The sequence below is a fragment of the Crocuta crocuta genome, unplaced genomic scaffold (assembly GCF_008692635.1).
Source record: "Crocuta crocuta isolate KB4526 unplaced genomic scaffold, BGI_CrCroc_1.0 scaffold124, whole genome shotgun sequence".
Taxonomy (NCBI): domain Eukaryota; kingdom Metazoa; phylum Chordata; class Mammalia; order Carnivora; family Hyaenidae; genus Crocuta; species Crocuta crocuta.
Window position 1 is genome coordinate 2,183,664 of NW_027551573.1, and position 18,456 is coordinate 2,202,119.

Below are 18,456 nucleotides of genomic sequence, written 5' to 3' on the forward strand. Positions count from 1 at the left end.
GCTTGAGCCATTGCTCAGGTGAGTGTCCTGGACAAGTCCCCTAGGCTGTCTGAGCCTCAGTTCCCTTACCCGTAAAAGGGACGTGATACTATCTGCTTCACAGGGTGGATGTGAGAATAAAGATTTTTAAATATCTGGACCCTTAGAGTAGGGTTTACTCAACAGCAACACCATTGGCATTTGGGACCAGATAATTCTTTGTTGCAGGAACTGTCTGGTGCGCTGTAGGATTGTTAGCATCATCCCTGGGGAGAATTCTGAGCATCCCCAACCAGAAATGTCGGGAGGTTTGTAATAACAAAAATGTCTTCAGAAATTCCCAAATGCCCCCTGGGGGGGCCAAATCACCCGTTGAGTACCACTGCTTTACAGGGATGCCCACAGAGATCTTCCCTTGTCTCCCTCAATGGCTTCTTCTCTGGGGGCCTCTCCTGACGCCTACTTAAAATTTCAACACCTCCCTCCCTCGCAAGCCCCCCTCTATATTCTTTTAAATCACAGCATCTTGGGGTGCCTGGGTGGCTCCGTCGGTTAAGCGTCCGACTCGATTTCGGCTCAGGTCATGGCTCTTGAGTTTGAGCCATGTAGGGCTCTGTGCTGGCAGTGCAAAGGCACTCTCTCTCTCCCTCTCTCTCTGCCCCTCCCCCACTCGCTCTGTCTCGCAATAAATATTTAAAATTTTTTTAATATAAATAAATCACAGCATGTTTTTCTTTCTAACAGACCAGATCGTTGACTGATTTATTTACTGTGTCATCTGTCTTCTCCGGTGTGCGTTCAGGGGACTGGGATCTTTGGGAGTTTTATTCACCGATGTGGCCCTGGCACTTAACAACAGTGCCTGGCACCCAGTTGGTGCCCATCAAATTCCTGTTCAATGAATGAACAAAACTCACAAGAAGGTACTTTGTGACACATGAAATTTTAACCCACAAAGAAATGGAAGAATTTTTATTTAAATTCGACAGGGGCCTGGATCTCATGCTCTGAATTTATTCTCCCCTGCCTTCCCCATCCACCTCCACAGCTAATCAGGGGGCAGATTACGGCAGTTTAAAACAGGTTTTTTTCTTCCCTCTTTCTTGTCAGGGCTTGAGTAGGAGTGAATGCGTCAGTGCTCGGGGAGAAAATTCTCTCCTCTGACTTGTATCTGCAGGTTTGTTATATAAAGCAGAGGAGCCTCCCCGCTGCCACAGCCCCGCAAACCCACATTTGGGGACTGACGCATCTGCCCTGCACCAGCCAGAGCTGCAGCCACAAAGCACCCAGCCCCCCCGCCTCGGGGTGTCTCTGGCTTCTGGACCAAGCCTCACACCCTGCAGTCTTGAGGGGACTCCCAGGGGGTCTCTCAGAGCCATAAACCTCAGTGTGGGTGAAGACCTCCAAGGTGAGTCTAGCCGGATGCCAGGAGGAGGAGGTGAAATTGAGGCTCAGAAAGGTTGAAACAGTGTATCTTCCAGCAAAGTCAGTGACCAAGATTAGGGCAGAAATAAACAGAGTATCCAGGGTTCCCCCACCCCAAACCTGACCTGGGATCCCCTCTTCATCTTACCATAAGAACCCTTCACTCCTACGCCCACGGCCCGGCTTAGTATAAGTATATCCTCCTCCCGCTTCCAAAATGCTTTCCTAGGCTTTGGAGCCTCACCGCACAGGAGGCAATAGGTATATTCAAAGGTGTAGTAGGTGGGACAAAGGAAGGCAAGACCCCACTCAGGGTCACGGCTATGGCAAAGCAACTTCCATTTGACTCCCTGTCTTCTAGTGCTCACTACCTCCAAACACCTTGGGCTTTAGGGTTCAAGCCCAGGAAGCAGGCAGCCAGTAGCACTCGGCCTCTGATACATCCCTCCCACCTGCTCCCTGGTCTGCCGCTGGTTTTCCCCACACAGGAGGACTCGAAAAGCAGTTTGCTCCTTGGAGGTGTCTGGGAAGCTCGAGACTGTTTTCATTCTCCCAGACTTGCTGTGTGTCCCAAGGCAGGCTCCTAGCCTCTCTGAGCCTCAACCTGCCAGGTGGTCTGGCTCAGACAGTTCTCGGAGGCCATGTGGCCCACAGAGGTGGTAAGCTTGTAGCCACACTGTCTCCTGCCCTACTTGCTGACTGTGCATCCTCGGGCCAGTTTCTAAACCTCTCTGGACCTTCACTTGAATCATGTCAGTGGGATGTATACATCATGCCCTACCATGTCCTAGGTTCCAGAAAGCAAGTATTTGGAGGTGAAGGCATTTTCTAAGCTACGCTTGGAGGAGGAGGATCGCATCATGGTTGAGATACGGGCACAGGGATCGGGACTACAGACCAGAGCAACAGCAACAAGCCCAATCCATGATCTGCAATGACCTTGACTGAACTCCACTGGTCCTGGGCCCCCTACTCAAAATCAGGGCAGGAGAGAACCCTAACCATGGCCTGGGCCGGGGCCAGGGCTGAGACTCAGGAGTCAGAGCTGCCAGTGACCCATTGACCCCTGACGGGAAGACCCGGCCCACTGTCAGCCAGAGCTGCCCACCCAGATGCCCAGCAGGGACCTCCTCAGGGCCCCTTTGTGCCCGGCACCCTTTTGCTATCCACACCACCTCTTTGCACTGCTAACCATTAGCTACCTTGCTCACTGGGCCAGGCAGGCAGTGCAGTCTCTGAGCCTGGAAGCCTTTCTAGGGAGAGGGGCAGCCCTGAATCTGGGGTCAGGGAGGAACCCAGCCCCCTCCATCACACCTTTTGGAAGGAGCCGCTATGGACCTTACCCAGGTCGGGGCTGGCCCCCCACCCCCATGTCAGGCCTGAAGGGCACAAGTGGGGCTGGATGGAGTCCCCCCCACACTCACCAGCTAGCAGCATGGTCAGATGGCAGAGGGCGGCCAAGCGGAGCAGCCACGAGAGAGGTGGCGGAGCCATGGCTGAGGGCTGGCGGAGGTCCGGGCGGGGGTCCAGGCAGAGGTCCAGGCAGGGCCGGGGTCTGAGCTCAGTGCTGTTCCCTCGCCGCCTGAGCTCTGTCGCTTTCTGTGATGGCTTTTTATAATGGGGCTTGCTTGCTGCCTCTGCCTCCGCCTCCAGCCCCCGCAGGCAGGATGGGAGGGGAGAGGAAGGGAGCCTGTGTGCAGCAGGCAGCAGGCGCTGGATTCCTCAGGACGTTGCCAAGGAACGGAATTGGCTCAGCTCTGGCCTGCAGCAGGGGGGGTGGGGGGGGAGGGAAGGGAGAGGGTACTGGGCTGGCTGCTCACGAGGGTTCCTCACTTCAGACCTGCCTGGGAAGCCAGACCAGCCTTGAGAGCATCAAAGGCTCTCTCCACCCCATCCTCCCCACCCCCTCCGGGGCTAGCGACATCCACTCACCCTAGATCCTGGCCTGGGACCCCAGCCCTAAGTAAGCAACCAACAAAACAATAAAAGACCAGAGTGCTGGCTGCCAGCAAGCCAGGAGGGCCTCAGGACCCTACAGTTTGGATCTGACAAGCTCTCCTTTGATCTGAGAGACAGATCTCTCCCACCTCATGAAAGACCCCCCCCCCAACCTTTTCCCCTCGAAGCCCCAGTTCCTGGGGGAACTCATTCATCAATGTATCCCCGAGCCCCGCGTGGAACCTGGAAAACAATAGGGGCTCAGTACAGTACGTGTTTGCTGAAAGAATGATCCGGCCCAACTTCATAGGGACAGATGGTGAAACTGAGGCCCAGAGAGGGGGTGGGATCACCTCAGGTCATTCAGAGCACTAGGGTGGAGAACAGACTAGACATGCACGGGGGTGCGTGTAGTTGAGGACATGGGAAAGAGCCCTGGCCTCCCGGCCTCCGGCTCCTCGACCTCCCCTTTCCACCTTTACAGCCACTGCCATCCCAGCTCGGGATTCTGGGAGGAACATGGCTGCCCATCTCACCCTGGGTAACTCTGGGCCTCTTGGCTTGTCCTTGACCGCACCTTGGTAGGTGCCTTGAAGAAGGCCTCCCCCTCTTGGGGGGCCTCGTTTCTCCCTCTGCACAGGAGGAGTTGGGCTCGCCCACTGGAGACGGGGGCTTTGGAGCTCTGACCTTCCAGGTTCTCCCTCTGTCGCAGGTGGTGACCGCAGGCCAGCCAGCTCCCGCCACGCCGGTGGAAATGCATGGAGGTGTGTCGGTGCAGCACAGCCCTCTTCGATGGCAGCCCTCCCTGGAGGCGATGCCAATTCCTGACACTCTAGAAGAGTCCAACGGTCACCTAGCCCAGCCTGATGCCAGGAGTCAACAATGAACCCCACTCTCATCTGGGTGCCTTTGGCTACCAGCCAGCCGGAAACCAGTGGTATCTGGGAGCCACTGCCCCAGGCTACACAGTCAGCTGGTCTAGGCTGGGCTGGGTCCTACAGCCAGAGGCCCCCTCGTTCCCCCAGGCACAGCAGGGCTGCTGAGAAGTAGGAGGCTAAACACCCCTTCCTGATGGGGAGAGGAGCCCCTGGCTCGGGCCCAGGGCGTCAGGCTTGGAGAGCCCGTCCCGGTCCGAGCAGATATAAAGCCAGTGACCCTCACACTTCCGTTGTCCAGCCCCTCAGCTTAAGGCTCGGAAAACTGAGACGCAGAGAGGGACGAGCAGTGGTAACAACTGAAGGTTCTTTCTACCCCGTCCATGTAGGTAAGAGCAGATGAGGAAGGGGGCAGGGGGGAGGGGAGAGAGAAGAGAGGGAGGCAGGGCTGGGCGGGGGAGGGGGAGAAGCGGGAGGAGAAGGGACCAGGGAAGGAGAGGGCGGGGAGAGGCAAGGGACAAGTCCAAGGAAGCCCTCCACTTCACAAAGGACAAGAACCAGGTTGGACCAGGTATTTGAAAGGTCAAGACCCTTGTTCCCCTGGCCCCAGACTTTGCTCCATAGAAGTATTTAGAAAGCAGAAACTTTGGAATCAGATGGCCCTGGGTGTGGTACTACTCCTGTGTGATCTCAGACAGCTTCCCTACCTCTCTGAGTTCCCACTTAACTCTGAGACCGGCACTGTTTCAAGCGCTTTGTATGATTAACTCGGGTCGCCGTGACCCAGCATGTAAGCAGAACACTAGCGCGGTCCATTTTATGGGTGGGGAAACTGAGGAATGCAAGAGTTCACCAGCCAAGAAGTGAGGGAGACTGGATTTGCCCCAGGCAGCTGGCCCTGGGGTCTGAGGTCATGACCACCAGGCTACACCACCTCCCTCTATCCCCACTGTGAGGAAGGCTGAGGATTAAGTGAGTTTACACCCATAAAGTGTTCAAACACAAAGTATGCTGAGCTTTTCCTTCTTCCACCCCTGGGGACATCCCTACCCTCTTCCGGCCCCGCTCCTCCCCCCACAATATTGGGATAGTCAACCTCACCTACCTTATCAAGGTGTTAAGGACTCAGTTTAGATAATTCAGTTTGGACACAGTAACTAGGCTTTCAAGTCAGCCAAGACCTGGGGCCAAGCATGTTACATAACCTCTCTGAGCCTTACTTCCCCATCTGCAGAATGGGATGCTAACAGCCACTTCACCCAATCACTCACGGAGGGAGTTGATGAAATAACGACTTTCACAGGGCCAGGCACGCAAGAGCCGTGAGTGTTTGCTGTTAAGCCGTGGTGTGTGCCTGGCCCCGTGGTGGCACCGGGGACCCAAAGGCAAATATGCTGAGTCCTTGCTCCAAGGAGCCCTGGCTCGGTAGGAAAGAGAAGTCCTGCCACAGACTCTAAGGCTGTTCCAGGCCAGGGAGAGAAGGCTTTATTCTTGTCCAGGAATCAAGGAAAGCAGGAGCGAGCGGGAGTGAGAGATCGTGTTTCAGTCAGAAGATGGGCAGAATCTTGCTTGGTTTCTTTTATAGTGCAGTTTTGAAAAATGTAAACACTAAAGGAGGAATGGAAGAAAGACCTTTCATATCTTCGGCACCTATTCAATGATTAGCGTTTTCCCATACTTGCTTTGTCTTTTGTTTTTTCTGCCAAGCCATTTCAGAGTAAATTATGGATGTCTGAAATGTTGCCCCTAAATCCTTCAGCACCCATCTCCACGGGATAAAGACACTGTCTTACATAAATATACTATTACCCCACCTAACAAAATTAACAATAATTCCTGTATGTCATGTAATATTTGGTTCATATTCAAACTTCTCCATTGTCCCCAAAATGTATCTTAAAGCTTCACCTTCCTTCCTCTTTCCTTCTTTTTCCCCCCTTCTTTCTTTCCTTCTTCCCTCCTTCCCCTCCCTCTCTGTTACTTTTATTTTTTGAACCAGAATCTGATCTAGGTTTATGCCTTGCAGCTGGGATTTCTTTTCAGTCTACAAAAGACCCCCTGCACACCCACTTACTGAAGAGTTTCAAGACTATTGTCTTACACACTGATCTCATCGTTTATCTAATGGTTTCCTTATGATCTCACCTAATTCATTCTCCTAACCTATTCACTTCCTATAAATTAGAGTTAGATCTACAGGCTCGATTAGATCCCAACTACATGTTTTTGGCAAGACTCTGTTATGAATAATGCTGTTCCTTCCTGTCGCACCTGTTGCATCCATCCTGGACACAGGTTCCTCTGCTGCTCTTGGTGGATTGATTGATGAGCACTTACCCTTGGTCTCTCTGCTGGAGAAGGGTTATCCCCTTTGTGATTTGTTTTTGTTTTGTTTTTTATTTGAGAGAGAGAGAGAGCTGGGGGGGGAGGGAGACAGAGAGAGAGAGGGAGAGGGAGAGAGAGAGAGAGAGCTAGGGAGAGGGGCAGAGGGGAAGAGGGAGAGAGAGGAGAGAGGGAGAGAAAGAGAGAGAGAGAGAATCGCAAGCAGGCTCCATGCTCAGCACAGAGCCCTATCCAAGGCTCAATGCAGGTCTCGATCTCACAACTCTGGGATCATGACCTGAGCCAAAATTAAGAGTCAGATGCTCAGCGGACTGAGCCACCCAGGCGCCCCTTATCCCCTTTGTGACTTGTAAGTAACCTGCACTGGGCAAATGGGCAGGATTTTGACATACCACTCCTGGCAGAGGGAAGAAGGGGAGGGGGAGTGGCCCGATGCCATTGGCTCTGAGGAAGAAGCGGGTGGGGAGGCTGCTGGCGGGCACCTTAAAGCTGGTGTGAGGAGTGAGAGTTCTGTTCAGGGGTGGAGGGGACCTGGAAGGTTCTGAGCTGAGGAATAACTAGAGCAACAATTAGAACAGCGCTGCGTGGCAGGAGAAAGCGTTGACTTGGGGGTCAGTGGGGAGGAGGAGAGGGAGCATCCTCCCCACACCTTCCTCGGCCCATCTAGGAGCCCGCCTGGGTGCCCCAGGGAGCAGGCAGCCTGTGTGTTCTTGTGGGAGGGGAGGGGCTCCCCTAGCCCCCCCGAGCAGAACAGAAACAGAGGAGCAGGGCGCCAGGGACACTCCCATGGGCCCCCAGGATGGTAGGAGGGACAGGGTAGCCAGTGGGATGGCCATCTCCAGGGCCCCTGGGGGACAGTCCTGCCTAGTTCTTCCCCACCTCACCCACCTCTGCTCACCTCTTTTCGTCCATAGGAAGAGCTGCTCACATGCGCTTGGCCCTTCCTCTGTCTGTGCACAGCCCTAGCCGTACCCTCTTTTATCCGGTGGCAAGATACACATATCAGGAAATTTACCTTTCTAACCATTTCTAAGTGTTCAGCTCAGTGACATTCAATCTCTGTGTAACCATGACCACCATCCATCTTTCGAACTTTCTTATCTTGCAAAACCGAACCGCAGGGGCCATTGAACAATAATTCCCACTTATACCTCCCCCAACCCCCATAGCCACCAGTCTACTCAGTCTCCATGACTTTGACTCCCCTAGGTGTCATGCAGTGCTCGTCCTTTTGCGACTGGCTTATTCCACTTAGCATGATGTCTTCAAAAGCTCATCCCTGTTGCAGCGGGACTCAGAATTTCCTTCCTTTTTAAGGCTGAGTCCTATTCCATTGTGTGTGTCCACCGCGTTTCGCTCTCCATCACCTGCCAGACACTGGGGTTGTTCCCACCTTCTGGCTACTGTGGAGGATGCTGCCATGAACATAGGTGTACAAATAATCTGTTCCAGTCCCAGCTTTCGATTCCCCGGAAGTGAGATTCCTGGAAGATATGGTAATTCTATGTTTAATTTTTTAATATTTTTTTTAAATTTATTTCTAGGAGAGAGAGAGAGAGAGAGAGACAGCATGAGCAGGGGAGGGTCAGAGAGAGAGGGAGATACAGACTCTGAAATAGGCTCCAGGCTCCGAGCTGGCAGTCAGCACAGAGCCCGACGCGGGGCTCGAACCCACGAACCGCGAGATCATGACCTAAGCGAAAGTCGGACGCTTAACCGACTAAGCCACCCAGGTGCCCCTCTATGTTTAATTTTTTGAGGAACCACCATACTGTTTTCCCCAACGACCACCCTGCTTTACAGTCCCACCACTAATGCACGAGGCTGCAATTTCTCTCCAGCCTCAAATGATCTTTTTCTCTAAGATTGTATTTTATTTTGTCTTTTTTCTAAGATTTTATTTTGTTTTTTTAATATATTTTTAATTTCTTAAATTGTTTTAATATTTATTTGTTTATTCTGAGAGAGAGAGAGAGAGAGAAAGCCAGAGCACGTGGGTGGAGTGAAGGGCAGAGAGAGAGAGTGAGAGTGGGAGAGAGAATCCCAAACAGGCTCCAAACAGTCAGTGCAGAGCCCAACATGGGGCTTGATCCCATGAACCACGAGATCATGACTTGAGTCAAAATCAAGAGTCAGGGGCGCCTGGGTGGCTCAGTCGGTTAAGCATCCGACTTCAGCTCAGGTCATGATCAGGTTTATGGGTTTGAGCCTCGCTCATGCTGTCTGTCTGTCTCTCTCTCAGAAATAAATAAAAACATTTTTAAAAAATTAAAAAAATCAAGAGTCAGATGCTTAACCGATTGAGCCACCCAGGTGCCCCAAGATTTTATTTTTTAGTAATTTCTACGCCTAACGTAGGACTGGAACTTAAACCCCGAAATCCAGGGTTGCATGCTCTATTGTTTGCCTTTTTTATAACCGCCATCCTCATGGGTGTGAAGTGATATAGCCATCTGGTTTTGATGTGCATGTTCCTGGTGATTAGTGATGTTGAGAGTGTTTTCATATGTTTATTGACATTTGAATACCTTGTTTGGAGAAATATATATTCAAGGCGTTGCCCATTTTCTATATTGGGCTGTCTTATCTCATTGGCTTAGTCTTATCTTAGGCTGTACCTTCTTATCTCCTGGATTCTCACACCCTCATGTGCTCTTGGTAACCTCGTGATAACTGCTTTTATTGCTGCTCTCTGTTCACAGAGGAAAAAACTGAGGTTCACGGGGACCAAGTAACTTTCTCCAGACTACCAGTCAGTGAAAACTCCTGTCATTATCTGAATCCATGACTGTGGCCTTCCCCATGCTTCTCCCTGCCTCCCAGACAAGTGATTCTGGGGTCTGAAGCTACTGCCCTGGAAATCCTACAGCAAGAGCCAGATCTGAAGGGGAGAAAAGGCCACTTGTGCCAAGATGTCCATGGCGAATGTTTACACTGAGGAAATAATGACGATGTCCCAAGGACAGTGGAGTCCTTTTCGTTGTTTTGGCAGAATGAGCCAAATTCCAGGAACTCCAGGAAAGCAGGCCTAAGGGGTTCAGAATCACACGACGCAGACCCTCCCCAGACCCACCCCCTCCTGCTCCGAGACGCACAGCTTGGCTACACTTCCCAGCCTCCCTTGCCGCCAGGGTGCCCACGTGACTGAGTTCCACCAATAGCAGGTGGACGGAAGCCAGGCGCCCTTCTTTCCTGGCCTGGAGTGTAAGGTCCTCCCACAAGTTTTACATTCTCTTTCCCCATCTGGGAGAGGATGGAGAGCAGTCCGGGTCCTGGAGGAGGGCGGGCTGTGAGAAGGAAAGAGCCTGGGTCCCTGAATGACCCCGTGGAAGGTAGCCCGCAGACCAGCTTCAGATGTCACACGAGGGTGGAATCGAGCCACTGCGATTTTGGAGCGGTTTGTTGCAGGAAACAACCTTTCCTGACTAATACACTTTCCTCCTCCACTGCGGTGATGCTTGAACGGGGAAAGTTGAGGCTAGGTTATTGAATCAGTGACTAAATGACTCACTGATTGGCTGACTGAATATGCCGCTTAAAGCTCTAGACTTAGGGGCTGAATGAATGGCTTCATCAGATCCTCCTGACAAGAGGGTGGGGGAGGAGGATGGGGGGGTGAAGGTGGGCAGGCCTGGTGGACCAATGTCTGGAGTTTTCTCTGGGCACCTGCACCACTACTCCCAAGGTCCTCATGTCTAGTCCTGGCTCCCCCGCCCCCACTCACAGGGTGACCTTGGGCAGGTCAACTCACATGTCAGTAATATTAAGCGCTTCCCCAGTGAGAGACAGGGGGCAATGGTGCCCCCTGCACCACCTTCCAGGGCCAGCAATTGCCAAGAAGCCAAGCAGACACCGTCATAGAGGATTTATTTTTCAGAAGGCCTGAGGGACCAGGGCATGACAGCAGGGGAGGGGAATCCCAGGACGCCTGAGGGCCCTATGCACGGACAGTGGGCAGGCTGAAATGTTCAGTGTTCGTGGTGGGCAGATGACCCCCGGGCTCCAGGCCCTGGAAGACACTGAGTTTTGTTCCCCATGTCTTGGGCCTGAGCCCCACAGCAACCCCATAATATGGGTCTTCTCATTCTCACATGAGGCTCAGAGAAGTTCGGTGGTATCCTCAGAATCACACAGCAACTACCCTGCTAAACTGCACCAGGCTCTCTGGAAAGAAACCAGCACATGTAAAGTTTATTTCCTTTACCTGGGGACTCTATTGTCCCTGAGGAAATGCAGAAAAGCCCCCAATCCTGTGACTTATCCTGGCCTTTGTCAGCTGAAAACGCTCTCCACCCAAGGCTCCTTCACTCAACTGTAGCCTACACACTCGTAGGGCCAGGAAAGCTCCACCTCGTCCGCCTCCCACACAGTCCCAAAAACTTTTCATTCATCTCTTTGGCTTCTTAAGCATTTGCCCTCTTTTCTTATAGAAATACAGCTAGAGCTTGCAATAGCAAGCCAAGGGTAGTCATTCACACCATAGCATAAATTTGGCTATGGGTTATTTGGGGAAGAAGAAAGGGAAAGTGGAGAACTCTAAAGACATCAAGCCTGGGTGTCAGAGGTTAGAGGAGCAAGAGGGAAACAAGAAAGAGTAAAGAGACCCAACACAAGGGTAAAATGGGGAAGAGAGGTGAATCTGGGTAAATTTGAGGCTTCACAATTGACTCAACTGGCTGCTTTCTAGATGAACTCGAGTCTCTGTATTGATGTGTCAGGGCCTTTGGGGGATGGGCCATGGCAGAGGAACATTACTTTTATTGATTCTGTCTGTAGCCATTCATCAAGCCCTGATTCTGAGCCAGGCCCTGTGCTCTGTGTTGGAGGCCAGTAGACAAAGTAACAGGTGTGAGACCATGATCCAGCCAGTGGGGCTGGAGGACGAGTCCCCTGAGTCCTGAGAATTCTGGGCAGACTGTGATCAGGGCTGTTAAGAGGGGACAGAGGGCCAGGGGATAGTTGAAAAATAAAACTCAATTGTTGGCTGCTTGGGTGGAGCAGAGCCTCAGAGGGCTGGCAGGGCTGGACAAGCACCGGTGGTGGGGAGGCCCCCCTGGGAAAAGGCCGGGAAGTGGAAATGTACGGCACAGATATGGAGGACAGGGAGCTGGTGTCCAACAAGTGTGGAGAGAAATGAAGCAGGGCTGGCGACAGGGGTGCTGGGCCCAGGAGCTCTCACCTCAGCTTGGGGCATTGGGGAGCCATGGAACCCCATGGAACCATGCTGCTCATGGTTTTGAGCAGCAGAGTAACTGACTAGGATTGTGGCCCCTCTGGCTGCGGTGGGGCAGAGAATGGGTTAGAGGGACAAGAGAGGGGATGAGTGACAGTGTGGCGGCTCCTCTGGGGTGACAGCTATAGGCACAGAGGTAAGAGATTGCAGAGAGATCCATCGGCTTTGTTGAGGCGCGGCTGTAACGGCCGAGAGGTAGGGCTCTGTGAGCCTTCCTGGAGGAGCCAAGGCCACGGTCAGCAGGGCAGGGCCCTTCCTCATGGGCTCAGCTTCTGCAGAATCTTCTTTACCCAGGGCAGCCTGGGGTCAGCACAGATCTCTCGGTCCCTGACTGTTAGGAACCTGGAAAGAGGCATCAGGGAGGTGATGAGGGGTCATTAGCATGCAGCAAGGTGCCACATCCCTTCTCTGGAAGCTTAACATTTATAAGTCACTTATGTATGCAGAGATGCCCACTAGCCAGAGTCACTTAGCATTTATGAGGCACCCTCCCTATGCAGGGGTACCTACTATATACAGTGGTTCAAAGGTTAGGAGGCTCCGTTGTATATAAACATACTTCTTAAGCGCGGTGGCAGGGGAGTGGGGGGAGGGAAGGCAGCTAGAATTTCCTGGACTCTTGGTCTAGGCTTGAGTGCCAGGTCAGGCCAGGAAATAGAACACCCAAGAATCTCGTGATCATTGCTGGCATCATAGCCAAGAGCGTGAACTTTGGAGCCAGTCCCTCTGGCCTCACTCCGCCATTGTTAGCACATCCCTTAGATGGCACATCTGTGAAATGAAGATAACAATCGTGGTCCAACGTCATGGGATTTGAATGAAGATTAGATGAATTAATATAAACGGGAGTGTTAGGAGCAGTGCACAGCAGATAGTAGGCGCTTAACTGTACCAGGGGCTGGCTTGGACTTTTAACATTGATTTTCTTTTCTTTTCTTTTTTTAAGTTTATTTTAATGTTTATTTATTTTTTGAGGGAGACAGACAGACAGACAGAATGTGGGCAGGGGAGAGGCAGAAGGAGAGGGAGACACAGAATCCCAAGCAGCCTCCAGGCTCTGAGCTATCAGCACGGAGCCCCATGCGGGGCTCAAACTCAGGAAACTGAGGTTGTGATCTGAGCCGAAACCCAGAGTTGGATACTTAACCGACTGAGCCACTCAGGCGCCCCTTAACATTGATTTTCTTAAAAAGTCCTTACAACAACAACCCAATAGGCCCTATTATTATATCCATTTCATAGGTGAGGAAAGTGGGGCTTGAAGGGGTAAAGCAGCCTGCCCGAGTGTGGAGCTGGTATGATCTGATTCACTGAGGTCCCTGGGGGCGCGCAGCACAGAGCAGAGGAGTAGACACTGACCCCAGATCACACGGCAGTTGCAGGCTAAATCTCCCCCCTTGTCCCAGGTGCAGTAAGCGGCAGGCCAGGCCCTTCGGCCACTGTGCCTCGGCCATTGTGGGAGGGAAGGGACTTAGAGCTGGCCAGTGGTCAGACACATCCCCCAGCCTGGCTCCCTTCCTGTCTCTCAAGAGCTTGTCCATGAGGCCTAGAAGCTCTGGCTTTCCTTACTCCCCTGATCTGCCCCTCACCCCACAGACACCCAATGAACAGAAAGAAAAAGAAGGCAGCAGTGTGGGCAGCTTGTCCGGGCCGCTGTGTGACACTGGGGGAGACTCAGCCCCTCTCTGAACCTTGATCTCCCCATTTGTCAAGACACATTCTTTCCAGAGTCCCTTCTGGCTCACAATCCAATAATCACATGTGCTGTATTTGAGCCTCTATTATATGCCAGGCATCGAGCATCACACCTTCCACCTCCTATTCCTGTGCTCTGTGATGCTCAGGAAGCCCCATAACCTCTCTGGGCCCATTTCCTCATCTGTAAAAAGGGCACCATAACAGTACCTACAACATAAGGTCGTTTCAAGGATTAAGTGAGTTAATATTTATAAAGTGTTTACAACAGTGCCTGCAAGCACTCTCTACATGTTTGGTAAATAAAAATAAATGAAGGTGATCCCTCCTGTTACGCTGATGCTGATGGGGACACGGAGGCTCTGCATCAAGTGACCAAAACCCACTTCTTTGTTATTCACCTGCAGACCCCACCCCCAAGGGATGGATGAGGAGTAAGGAGGAGCAAATGAAGAGATAATGATGGAGCCCCCAAGCCTAGACACCCTGGTGAGTGGCTTCGTAGCCCACAGTCTGGAAGGAGCTGGAGCCCCAGGGACAGCGGCCCCAGGGACAGGCAGGGAAGTAAAGAAGCGGAGGGAAAGAGGCAAAGGAGAGCAAGAACCTCAGGAGAAAGCCCAGAACGAGGACCCGGGAGTCCCGGTTCCAACAGGGCAGCTTAGAGCGAATCCCCCCCGCCCCCCTGCCCCGCACCTGTTTCTCCATTCATAAAATGGAAATTGAGGTGCCTGGGTGGCTGGGTCAGTTGAGCATCCGACTCTTGATTTCAGCTCAGGTGGTGATCTCCTTCCTCATGCTCCCTGCTGACAGTGCAGGGCCTGCTTGGGATTCTCTCTCTCCCGCCCTCTCTGACCCTCCACCACTCACTCTTCTCTCTCTCTCTCTCTCTCAAAATAAATAAACTTGAAAAACAATGGAAATGATCGCGCTCCTAGTAGCTCTGCCGGGAGGGTTACCCGAGAACCGCGCCTGGACCCCGGATGGTATGTCAGCTCCGTATTCCTCTGGGGCGAATCGGCCGCCTCAGATAACGCCCAGGGCGCCGGGGAGGAGGGGCCCCAGGTGCTGCTGATGGGAGCCCCCCACGCTACAGCTCTGCACTGCCCCACGCTCTGCAGCGTGTAAACCGCCAGCTGGTGCCCTACCCATTCAGCCCTGCATCCTCAGAGCCCGGCGGGCCGCCGAGCAGGCAGCGGGCGTCCACATTCAGCTGCTGAATGATCACGTGGCGCTTTCTCCTGGTCCCTTCCAAGCCCGGGCCCAGCTGTTTCTAGGATGGAGGCCGGCTGCGCTCCTCCCATCCTCGGGTCGGCCCGCTGCTGGGCGCTCCCGGCCGTGTCCCTGCCTCCCCTCCTCGCACCGCGCCGTCCCTGCCTCCCCTCCTCACACCCTCCTCACACCGCGCCGTCCCTGCGCCGTCCCTGCCTCCCCTACTCCTCACACCGCGCCTGTCCCTGCCTCCCCTACTCCTCACACCCCTACTCACACCGCGCCGTCCCTGCCTCCCCTACTCCTCACACCCCTACTCCTCACACCGCGCCGTCCCTGCCTCCCCTCCTCACACCACGCCGTCCCTGCGCCGTCCCTGCCTCCCCTACTCCTCACACCACGCCGTCCCTGCCCCCCCACTCCTCACACCAGGCGGTCCCTGCGCCGTCCCTGCCTTCCGTACTCACACCACGCCGGGCCTCCGGCAGGAGTCCGAGGTCCAGTAGAAGTACTTCAGCATGCGGAAGGGCAGAGGGCCCCGGAAGTAGTCTCGGCAGCAGATGCTGTCTTCCACGTTGGCGCCATAGGGGCCTGGGGGAGGGAGATGTTTGGGAGATTCACCAACTGGGCACGGACGGGTCCCTCTCAGCCCCGTCGTCTGAGCCAGCGTTTCTGTTCTCATGCGGAAGGTTGGTGCCCAGAGGACTCTGAGTCCGCAGAGTCCCCCTTCTCAGGGTCTCAGAGGAGCACTAAGGGCTCAATGTCTACCATCTGGGCCGGCCAGGTGGAGGCAGAGGGATTCACAACGACTGAGAACCAATGATGCCTGAAGCTTCTAGGTGGGACCCAGAGACTCTGCACAGGCAGAAGGCCCAGCTATTTTTTAAAAATATTTATTTCTGAGAGAGGGAGACAGCATGAACAGGGGAGGGCCAGAGAGAGAGGGAGACACAGAATCTGAAGCAGGCTCCAGCTGTCAGCACAGAGCCCAACACGGGGCTCGAACCCATGAACTGTGAGATCATGACCTGAGCCGAAGTCAGACACATAACCGACTGAGCCATCCAGGCACCCTAAGGCCCAGCTATTGTAGGCGAGGTCCCTGGACCAGGACAATCAGTATCACTTAGGAGCTGGTTGGAAATGCCTGGCACCCAGCCCCGGCCCTACTGAGTCAGACATGCATGTTGATGAGTCTCCAGGCAATCCAAGAAGTCTGCTTCAGCTCACACCTCCTCCAGCCTTCCTGATGCACGTGGGGAGGCTGAGAGCCAGAGAGGGAGACGACTTGCCCAGAATCACACAGCATGACTCTGGAGAGTTAGGACAAGGTCTCAGGCAGAGTCCAGTCATGCGGACCTGGGTATGGGTCCTGCTCGGCCCCAAGTCACTGAGCCTTCCTGGGCAAGTCATGTAGCATCTCTGAGGCCCAGTTTCCTCCTCTGACTCAAGGGGTGATAATAATACCAAACTGATGGGGCTTTTAATGCAGGAAAAGCTCTCAGGAAACCCAAGGATAGCTGCCTGGTTCCCAATCCAGGGCTCGTGCCCTGATCCAACACAGGGCAGGAGGATTTACACTGAGACGGAGAAGAGAAGGTAGGGCCTCGGTGTGGAGGGAAGGTTCTGGAGCAGAAATGAAGTGGCAGAAGAGCAGGACCAGCTTTCCAAGAGGGTATCCGTCATGCCAGCTCCTTCCTCGTCCCATCCTAGATGACTCCTTTTGGTGGTTCCTTCTCCAGCCCCCCCAAGCATCCTATGCTTGCATTCTCTGGAGTAGGGGACAGCAGGCCATGTCTGCCACCAGCCCCCAACCCAGCTGGGACAGATTCTAGACGCCACACCTTCAAGGATACCCATTTAGGGTGCCTGGGGGGCACAGTCGGTTAAGCATCCGACTCTTGATCTCGACTCAGGTCATAGTCTCCAGGATTCGTGAGCTCAAGCCCCGCATCAGGCTCTGTGCTATTGGTGCAGTGCTTGTGCACTCTCTCTCTCTCTAAATAAATAATAGATACATTTAAAATTTTTTTAAAAAGACTACCCATTTAACAGATGTGTAAACTGAGGCCCAGAAAAACAACGTGACCAGCTCAGAGCCAGTAGCAGACTGGGGTCATCTGCTCTCAGTCCACTCCTCTTTCCACTACACGAGGAAGATACCCCAGTGCCTGACCCTGGCCTCTACAGGAAGTCTTCCCTCTCCCCAGCCTCACCTGCCTCAGTTGCTTGAAGCGTCACAGCAAGGAGAACAAGGACAGCCAGGAACAGAGTCTTCAGGCTGGCCATGCTCTTGTCCTGTGTGTCCCAGCCCAGGTGTCTGTAATCACCGGATGACAGGAGGGTCTAGTATTTAAGTACTTGCTACACCCACGAGCCTCAGACATTCTTAGTCACCGGTGGGCCCAGAATCTCTGACATTCACATTACGAAAGAAGAACTCCCGCTTCCTCCAAATAGAAGGAAATTCTCTGTGGCTTGGAACAGCTCAGAGGGGACCCCCGCCTTGTCCTTCCCTCTGGGTCTCAAGAGACTTGTAAAATCCCCCTTGAGCTGGGGCTCTTAGAGGCCTGTGCTCCCCGGAGTCCTCGCACGGTGTGGCCTTCGCCATGCCACTGGATGGCTCTGGGATCAGTTTGCCCATCTGGAAATGGGGGCGATGGTTTCACAGCCCTACCTGTTTACCCCAGTGGCTGTTGGTAAGACAAGTGAGAATGTGGACAGAGGCTGACCAGCCCTAAACCCTCACCTGGGACGGAGGCCCATCCACACCCTTGATCATCTTCATCATTGATCTGTTGTCAAAGGGAGAGGCGTGAGAATCCACTGGGCTGGTTTCTGTGGCCCTCACTAGCATCTTCTGCCGCTTCTCCCCAAATCCCAACGTGGGCCAACTCATGATCCCTTCAACAGTTTCAAAGGCTCCATACGTTCCCATCCTGCCTGCTCGTCCTTCCCTGCTGTCTCCAAGCTCTTCCTCACCCCTCCCCTTCTCCTCTCCTCATATCTCACTCATTCTACTTCCTACATTTCTCTTGGATCTATCCCCTTCCCCTCCCGTCCCCATTGTCACTGCCCAGTCCAGGCCACCTCCACCCTGGGCTCAGACGCTGGCCCCCATCCCCTCTCCACACCACAGCAGCCAGAGTGCGGCCCAAATTCAGCACACAGGCCTCTCTCCTGCTTCAAAACCCTGCTCTGGCCCTTTGACCTGAGGACAGAGCCCAAGCTCCTGACTGTGGCCTTCAAGGCCTCCTTTCCAAACATGCCCCCTCCCACACTGGTCTCCTTCCCCTGAGAGATCACACCACACTCCCCACAGCATAGTTCCTCAAAGAGGTCTACAGACTCTCCCTGGCCGTCAATGCCCTTTCTACTTCTCTACCACATGAACTCCTACTCATGCATCATTTGAAATGTCACCTTTTAGGTAAGCACACCCCCTCAGGACTTGCAAGTTCAGTGGGGTGACCTGGAACGTGGACCTGAGCAGATTATGTCAGGTTTTCTCTTTCTGAGGCCCCTTCCCAGAAGCCAAACTCTTCCTTCCTGGAAGGCAAGGGTCTATTGTTATTTGTCTCAGCGTCCCCAGTGTCCACCATGAGAGGGGTGCATTGTGGGTGTTCAGGACACATCTAATTAAGGAGGACACCATGGCTCAGAGAAAGAGGGTTTGCCCACGGTCACACAGCCAGTAAGCGGCTGAGCCAGCCTTAGAATTCAGGACTCGCCACTCCATTTGCAAAGGGACTCATCCAC

The 18,456-nt window shown here is 53.6% G+C and overlaps 1 protein-coding gene across 2 annotated transcripts; it reads right to left on the bottom strand.

The window, feature by feature from the left end:
- Positions 1 to 7,736: 7,736 nt before the first annotated feature.
- Positions 7,737 to 17,009, bottom strand: CCL22 (C-C motif chemokine ligand 22). 2 transcript variants are annotated; one of them, XM_077751317.1, is made up of 3 exons: positions 16,914 to 17,009; positions 15,165 to 15,288; positions 7,737 to 8,044 (listed from the first exon to the last, which is right to left on the bottom strand). In XM_077751317.1, exons 1-3 carry the CDS (start codon positions 16,984 to 16,986, stop codon positions 7,924 to 7,926), a joined length of 318 nt encoding a protein of 105 aa, XP_077607443.1. In that variant the 5' UTR covers positions 16,987 to 17,009; the 3' UTR covers positions 7,737 to 7,923. The 2 variants fall into 2 exon arrangements, with proteins under 2 accessions (XP_077607443.1, XP_077607444.1); XM_077751318.1 differs by lacking the exon at positions 7,737 to 8,044 and adding an exon at positions 10,411 to 12,135.
- Positions 17,010 to 18,456: the final 1,447 nt, after the last annotated feature.